Source organism: Verticillium alfalfae, genomic scaffold (assembly GCF_000150825.1).
Source record: "Verticillium alfalfae VaMs.102 supercont1.4 genomic scaffold, whole genome shotgun sequence".
In the NCBI taxonomy this organism is placed as follows: Eukaryota; Fungi; Ascomycota; class Sordariomycetes; order Glomerellales; family Plectosphaerellaceae; genus Verticillium; species Verticillium alfalfae.
Genome location: NW_003315035.1, coordinates 1,865,328 through 1,873,377, shown reverse-complemented (window position 1 = coordinate 1,873,377; position 8,050 = coordinate 1,865,328). Strand labels below are relative to the sequence as shown.

The 8,050-nt window shown below is 56.0% G+C and overlaps 2 protein-coding genes across 2 annotated transcripts; one reads left to right on the top strand and one right to left on the bottom strand.

The window, feature by feature from the left end:
• Positions 1–2,280: 2,280 nt before the first annotated feature.
• On the top strand, positions 2,281–4,243 carry VDBG_04029 (carboxypeptidase S1; the record flags this gene model as incomplete). Its single annotated transcript, XM_003006030.1, has 3 exons — positions 2,281–2,867; positions 2,929–2,952; positions 3,043–4,243. The coding sequence occupies 3 exons, from the start codon at positions 2,281–2,283 to the stop codon at positions 4,241–4,243; spliced, it is 1,812 nt and encodes a 603-aa protein (XP_003006076.1).
• Positions 4,244–4,961: 718 nt separating this feature from the next.
• VDBG_04028 (conserved hypothetical protein) lies at positions 4,962–6,966 on the bottom strand (the record flags this gene model as incomplete). The annotated part of the gene is made up of 4 exons (XM_003006029.1): positions 4,962–6,132; positions 6,236–6,576; positions 6,634–6,822; positions 6,895–6,966. The coding sequence occupies 4 exons, from the start codon at positions 6,964–6,966 to the stop codon at positions 4,962–4,964; spliced, it is 1,773 nt and encodes a 590-aa protein (XP_003006075.1).
• Positions 6,967–8,050: the final 1,084 nt, after the last annotated feature.

Below are 8,050 nucleotides of genomic sequence, written 5' to 3'. Positions count from 1 at the left end.
CCGGGACCTTCAGCAGTTTAGTATTGATCAGATCAATGCTAAGCAGATGTCATACCCTAGACCACACGCCCGTTTGTTGTTGGAGAGCAGGGTGTGTTGTGAGTAGATGTTGCTAGTAACAAATCACGCAGAAATGATGTTGTGGATCTGTGGTCTGTGGCCGGCTTTTGACCATTGATCCACCCAAACCCAACGTCTTATGTCATAGTATCCCCATCGCTCTCATAACAGTTAGTTCGGTAGAGACATTTCGAGCGTTCTGAAAGAGGCAGGTAGGGTAGGCGTACAATCATGGAGCAGGCCACAGAGACTAAATCCTCTTGGCGCTCAGCCCTTGCGGGTCGGTGATTCCATGTATCCATCTGTGCTTCCAGAACATCGGGCTTGATAGCAACCGATGTGGCGGTTCGCCGATGTCCAGCGCGACACGTTTACCAATGCAAGGGATGGGCTCTGTCATGCGCGTGATGTGATGCGAAGAACGCATCAGTAAGACGTTCAACAATGAACTAGAGTCTCGACACACACGCGTGCTCCAGAGCTTTGGAAACATGGACAAAGGTCGGCACGTGGGCCCAGCTCGTGAGGCCTTATTCAGACCCGGATCCGGAGCGAAGCCCAGGAACTTGTGTCTTTCTGATTTATGATGGGTTCTGTCAGTACTCGGAGAGGAGTGGCTCGCTGTCTTACATCTGAACACGAGGAGAGGAAAGGTAGGCCCTGCATACAGGACGAACTGTCGGAGGTAAGAAGACGAGCTTGCAAGCGCCCAGCCGATGGTGTATGTGAGAATGACTAGCAGGGAATCTATCGATGTGGGAGGTGTCGTTAAGCTGTCCATCCCATCATTCTGGCACGGCGTACCGCCCACTGCAACGGACCAGACTGATTAGCTGGTTGGTGGTCATTCTGGTGGTGTGGAACATGCCAGTTGGTGAACCGTCTGATCAACGTCTCCCCTGATCGATCTGATATATCTTCTTGTTCGCGACACCACGCCAAGCCTATGATGGCGCCGGGGTCCCTACCATGTTGGTAGCAGCCTATCGCCGAGGGGCTCTTCGCTCGCAGCCGCCACCAACGGGTGCAATCGCTGGATAAGGAAGAGACGTGGCGGGAACATGGGATCCGTCGGGATCACCGCTCATGTGTTCGATTCGATCCGAGGCTGCAGCGGGCATGTGTTTGTACGGGCGATGCATTCTTGTAGATGGAGAGAGAAAGGGAGAGAGAGAAAGAGTCTGCAAGCTATCTAGGGACCTAAGGTAGGTACCTAAGGTAAGGTCGGTAAGGTACCTACCTACCTAGGTAGGTAGGTACCCATCTACCTGACCTTGGATAACGTCAAAGGGTTTGCATTGGTCCGTGTGGTGTTCGAAAAAGCCCCTTTCTTCCTTCCTCCCTCTTTCGCACTCAGAAACATGGTCGCCCACCGCATCTGGACGTGCCTCCCTAAGGTGCCTGCCTACCTCACCCAGGCAGGTAAGATATCTTGGTAGACATAGATGGCACATCGCCCAGCACTAGGCCTAGACCATATTCACTCTACCGGCCCTTGATGCTGCGGCATCAGTCAGTTATTCCCTCGACTCGTCTAGACCTCGACGCGCCACTAGAATTTTATTCAGAACCCCATCTGGAAGGCGTCGCCATGCGTCGCTGCAGCGTTGGCAGTCGCATTCCATCGTTCCCTTCTTCCACACACCACCAGAAGTTCTCCCTGACAGATCAAAGAGGACTACATGTCTCGCAACTTTCCATGTGAGCCACCGTTTCGCCTGAGTATTGTATGCTACGTATCCTGCAAGATCTTTCTCAGCTAGGTGCCAATCCCAGATTTGCCTACCAGGCCCTCAACACCATCTTTGGGACCCTGGACACAAGTGGCTTGATCACCGGAGTGACCGCTCATCAAGCTCTATCGCTCATGCCTTGGCCATATCCATGAGCTTCAATCAGATCCTTACTTTAACTTAAAAGGGTTCATGACCCTCTCATTATCACAATTCGTCTCGAGCACCTGCAACAGGCCCCTTAACCAAGCTTCTCACCTCCGTCTTGACGCGATTCAAACTCTTTCGTCACTGTACCTCCAGTATCATCGACTGCCGCCAACACACATCTGCTCCAACAGTGTTGCTGGATAGCAGAAAAAGTGACCCGGCAAAGACGTTGCTTTTACCCAGAAGCCCAACATGAAAACCAGCTTCGTGCTCAATGGTATTAGTGCCCTCTTGAGCATCACTGGCGTCACCGCAGCTCCTGCTACGAATAGTAAAAATGACGATAAAGCTTGCTCATCTGGCCCAAAGCCCAGGGTATCCGTCAAACAGGTCGGCTATTCAACTCTCTCTTTCACTCCACCTGAACACTGTGCCTAACGCATTCCAGGTCTCCAACTTTTGCGAGACGACACCCGGAGTCAAGTCGTACAGCGGATACGTCACGCTTCCACCTAGTACAAACTATCCCTTCGAGCAGAATATCTTCTTTTGGCTCTTTGAATCACGCAGCCGGCCCAAGTCCGACCCCTTGACTGTCTGGATCAACGGCGGGCCCGGCTCGCCCTCGACCGATCAGGCTCTCGGTAGCAACGGCCCCTGCCGTGTGCAGCCCGACTCAAAGACGACGAAGCTCAACGCCGACTCATGGAATAACAAGGCTAATTTGCTGTACATCGACCAGCCGGTACAGACGGGATTCAGTTACAATAACGTAACGCCCGGTCGCCTGGGTTTGATCGGTGGATTCGTATATCCTGATGGCACTTCGGTTCCTGATTATGAGACCGTTCTTTTCGACGGCAGTTTCTCGACCCAGGACCCAAGCCAGACGCTGAACACCACGCAGAGTATTGCGCGGGTTCTGTGGGACTTCATGCAAGTCTGGCAGGGAGAGAAAAAACTGAAAAGACTACGTCCGGCCTAGTATCAACTTCTGGTCACAGTCATAGTACGTGCACGCCCCCGTTCTCCCCCTATCTTGCGGTGGCCAAACCTGCTTCAATTGTATCGCCGATGCACAAAACTAACCAGTTCCTAGCGGTGGTCCCTACGTGCCTGCCATTGCGACCTACTTTGAAGCGCAGTCTAAACTTGCGACGGCCGGCAAGCTGCCACCCAATCCTCGTATTTGCGCTCGCGCCAAGTCTATCCGCATCGCCACCGTCGGCATTATTGCCCCTTTCATCGACATCGTCGGTCAATTTGCTGACCTAGAATTCGCCTTGAATAATACCTATGGCATTGAGATATTTGATCCAGCTACCGTGGACAACCTGGTCGAGCAGGCTGAGGCTCCTGGTGGCTGCTTCGATTTGATCGATGACTGTCGCAACATCACCAACAGGCTCGACCCCGAAGGCTGGGGGAACGCTCCCGAAGTCTACCCAGTCTGCAATAATGCCTTCTTCACGTGCTATCAACTGATCGAGAGCCGATACGAGGCCACAGGCGTGAGTTGCCATCTGTTTCCTCCCATTCACTTTCCCAAGAGCGATGCCCAAGCTGACGACGCTCCCCAGCGCGATTCCTTCGACATCACCCAGCCAGCAGCCGCCCAGTTCCCTCCCCCCTATGCTTATGGTTTCCTCAACCGCCAAAACACGCAGTCCCGCCTCGGCGTGCCCGTGAACTATACCGCCTTCTCACCGAGCATCCAATATCCCTTCTTCGCCACGGGCGACTTTCTCCTGTCGTTCGCGCCTCACGTCGAGCGCCTCCTCGCCGCCGACATACCCGTCCACCTTATCCATGGCGACCGTGACTGGCGCGCAAACTGGATCGGCGGCGAGGCAGTAGCCCTCGCGCTCGCCCACCGCAACCGCGCCCGCTTTGCCGCCTCCGGCTACGCCCCGCTCTCCGTGCTCGGTGTGCCCGCCGGCAAGGCAGGCCACGTCCGTCAGGCCGGCCGTCTCAGCTTCTCCGTTGTCACCAACGCAGGGCACGAGATCCCGTACTACCAACCCACGACCGCCTACACCATCTACCAGCGTGCCATCGAGGGCAGGGATGTCGCGACTGGTAAGCAGGCTATTGGCAACGGGGACAAGTACGCAACGAGCGGGCCAAAGGACATTCGGGGCGCGCGCACGCCGCTACCCCCCAAGGCGCCCGTGTTCTGCTACACCGCCAGCACGCCCATCGTTCGGGGCCAGTGTACAGATGCGCAGATTGCGGCGCTGGCGGACGGGACGGCCGTCGTGAAGGACTTTGTCGTCGTGCAGCCTGCGTGGAGCGGGTAGACGACGGGGGTAGGGTTCCATACAGAAGCGTCTGGGGAGGGGGATGTACACGTACCTACGGAAGTGACAGCCTACAGCTCAAACATGACAGCTGGATGACGGACGGCCAAGGGCGACGGCCAGGTGGCGCTTCATACAGACGCCCGTTATTGCACATGGCCGTCGCAATAGTATAGCTAGTGAACCATCGATAGGCTTGATTAAGCATAGCAAATGGGACGCACAGATTCACACGACGAGGCGACAGACTGCACGTAGTTCGTACAAGCAGCAAGCACAACAAAACTTTCCAAGGTGGTGAAGTATGCATCATGTCGGTTCATTGTTGGTCTACACCAAAAACAGGCATCTATCCTGATGATGGGCAGCGCCTTTATCTTCCTCTCGCCGCTCACGAGCCAGCGCGTCGCCAGTCCACATGTATGCAATCAAAAAAAAAAGCCTTTGCCGCCCCCTTCGTTCGCAAGCAAGTGAAATAGCCTCCTTCTCGCTGGGGGCAAAAAGGTCATCAACGCCAAAGCCACTCTCTATTATGGCTCCCATCATGAGTCGTTACGTATTGAAAGCCGTGGTATCAGATCGAATCAGTCGTATATGGAACACCTCGGCTGAGCGTTCATGGGCCCAGCCGGGTAGACTTTTCGGAAAATAGCAAGTATCGTCATCCGATGGATCAAAAAGTCTCCGTCGTTGACATTGGAGATTGTTGCAGACGAGCTCACAAGAAGCCGCCCTCGGTAAAGCCAACGCCGGCTCGCCAGCCACAGCGCTTCTCCCATTCCTCACGGTCCATGTCCCGCGGGCGCGGGGGGGCGCCCCTAGCGTTTAAAGTACCCCTCGGTGCTGGTGATGGATTTCGGTCGAACTCGATGCTCTCGCGACTGCTCCCGCCGCTCACGTTCGTCTGGACTAAGAGTAAGCTGCTGGTGCTGGAGAGGCGCTTGGTAAACTCGGTGAAGCTCAGCCGCTTGGCACTCGAAGTGGACTGGCGCTTCTCCTGGTTCGGCCGTGAGCCTCCATCTTCGGAAGTCTTACCGGATGATGGCATTGGGACGTCCAGTCTGCCCTGTGGTACCAGCTGGGGTTGACTGTGTGTTCTTTGCGCGACGCTAGGGCTGAGCTTCGAGTGGGCGGTATGGGGCCTGGATGGGGCCTGCAGAGGTGTTTCGTGGTTCGTAGTGCTTCGCGTGGTGGATGACTGAGAGGCCAACTGCTGCTGCTGATGCGCCAATGATTGCGATGAGGTGCGCTGCTGACGCGGCGGGCCCGCGAGATAGTTGAGGGCCCGCTGCGCATTGGGTGGGATGAGTGTTTGGCGGTTTCCGTCAGCTTCGTGGGCGTATTCGTCCGACGACGAGTCTTCATCGTCCTCCTCCTCAGCCGAAGAGCTGTCATCCACATCCCAGGCACTTTGTAAGGCTGCTCGCTCTGTCTCCTTTCGCTTCTCTATCTGCTGACGCTTTTCGTCTGCCTCGCGCATCAGAGCATCAAAGCGAGCCAGTGAGGTTAGTTTCTCTTCTCCGGGCACCTCCCGTTCCGAGCCGGGAATGCAGCGGAGCTGGAAAGCTCGGTCGAGGATTGTCTCTCGTGCCGCGGGTGGCGAGCTAGAGTTGATAGCCGCGGGGTGTAAGGCCTGAGAGCTGACACTTCCTCGACCTCGAATTGGTGAGCTGACAGTCGAAGATCGTCCCTGTGCCGCGGTCCAACCCTCAATCAGCTCGCCTTGCTGATACTCGCCCACGGTGGCCACCGGGGATGGAATGTCAGTTGGGAGGACGGTCGTGTATTTATTGAGATCGGGCATGGCATAGCCCATGTGCGCTGGGTGTGAGGCACTCGAAGGAGACGATATATCACTTCGCTTGGAACGCAGGCTGGGAGACTCTGAGCTGAAAGTTACAGGACGCTCGCGACCCGAGTGATGAGTCGAGTTTTTGTGCAGAAGAGCCGATCGAGAATTGGCATTGCCGCTTGACGGACGCCGGGTAATACTTCGTTCGTATGGCGCGCTGCGGGAACGGGTTGATAAAAGACGGCGACGCCGGGCTGTCCGGGCTCATGGGGGCGGTCTTCTTCATCAAGATGAAGCGAGCCCACTCATGCAGACTGATGTGGTGGTCGTCTGGAGGGGTTCTGAACCAGAGTGTGGTGGCGCTGGGCTCTTTGCTTGAGATAAGGCCTCCAGCTCTGCTAGAACGGCGTTTTCGCTCCTTATCATTGATCGTGACAACGAGGGTGGGAAGCACCGGTCCCTGTTTGCGATGTGCGACCATTTGCACTTGGCAATCGACAATGGCGCTAATAGGGTACTGGTGGGTGGGCTCCCAGTCATCCTGCAAGTTTGGAAAACTTAGGTTATGGCCCGAGTACTCCGAAGCCGTGAGCCTTACCTTGGACTTGTACACAGATATGCAAGGATCCTCGGTGGGCAATGGCTTAGAGGGGGTTTTCGAGGAGGAGGAGGAAGAAGAATTGGTAATGCGACTGGTCGTCATGACCTGCGCGAGGCTCGGACTGGGCTGCTGTTCGAGTTTGTCTTGCTTATGGGCGTTGCGGCGGCCTACGACGACATATCGCGGCTGTGAGGACTCGATTAGCAGAGCACTTCCAAGGGAGGGAGAGAGGAAGGCTAGGTAGGGTGTGCAACACACCTTCCAGACTGCACGACCGAGAATTTGACCTCTCTCGGGAGGAATCAACAGGACTCCCTCGCAGGATTCCATGTTGATCGGATTTTGAGGTCCTGGGAGGTCGTCGTCGTCGTGGTGGAGGGCGGAAAGGAGTCGTCGTGAGGAAGGGGGTTCAAGGATCACGAATTAAGATTAAATCGGCATTCTGAATGCTGGGGAATTCCGCAGACAGCGAACAAAAGCAACCGTCAGGCTGATTGGCTATGTATGAACAGACCAAGGGAGCGAAAGAGGCGAAGAGAAATTCGACAGCCTCCGGGGCTCCTTGAGTGTACGAACGAGCAGCGTGGCGGCGGGCGGCGACAAAGGCCCAGTGAGGGGGGTTTGTGTGTGGTTCGATGGGCTTGACGTCGTGTGGAGGGGGGGACGAGGCGCGCTGCTGGATGCGGGCTGCAGTAGGAGATGTCGAGGTTGGCAGTGCGGAAGAGAGAGGCCGACGACGACAAGGTGGATGATGGGGATGAAGTTGCCTACCAAGGGACGACGGGGAGGAAAGGAAATGTGAGGTGCGGCCAGGTCGGCCGAGAGTTCGTCAAAGTCGCCGGGCTAATGAAGTACCTCAGGTACCTTTTCCCTCTGCTTGCAGTGTCGGATTGGTATTATTGTTCTTTTTGATTTGATTGCGAAGCCAGAAGTCACGACTAGCCCCCCGGCTGTTGCCTCTTGATGCTCCAGCACACTTGCCCGCATTTGGTTGCATTGGGGGGGTCTTGGGGGGAAAGTGCTTCCGGGGGGCCCCTGTATTCAGGTACCGCGAGATCCACTGGGCCCGATCGCTATTGCCCGCTTTTCCTGCAAGCAGAGAAGGACCGTTCACGGACGGACGCAAGTGGCGGACGAGCAGGTGAGCAGGCTGGCAGCTCCGAGACGAATTTCCATTTCGTGGAACTTGCTTATGATGACCAGGTAGGAACTTGCCTAGGTACATTGCTGCTGCCATCTTCAGCCAGAAACCGTGGTGGATCGGGAGGCGGCGGCACAGCGCACAGCTCACAGCGCCCAGTTCACAGCACGCCAGGCGAATGGGAAACATTCGTCACATATCTACATCTTCACGCTGTCTCGATGTTGCTTCTGTCAGACTTGCCTTCCCAGCCCACCTGCGTCCCCGACGTCT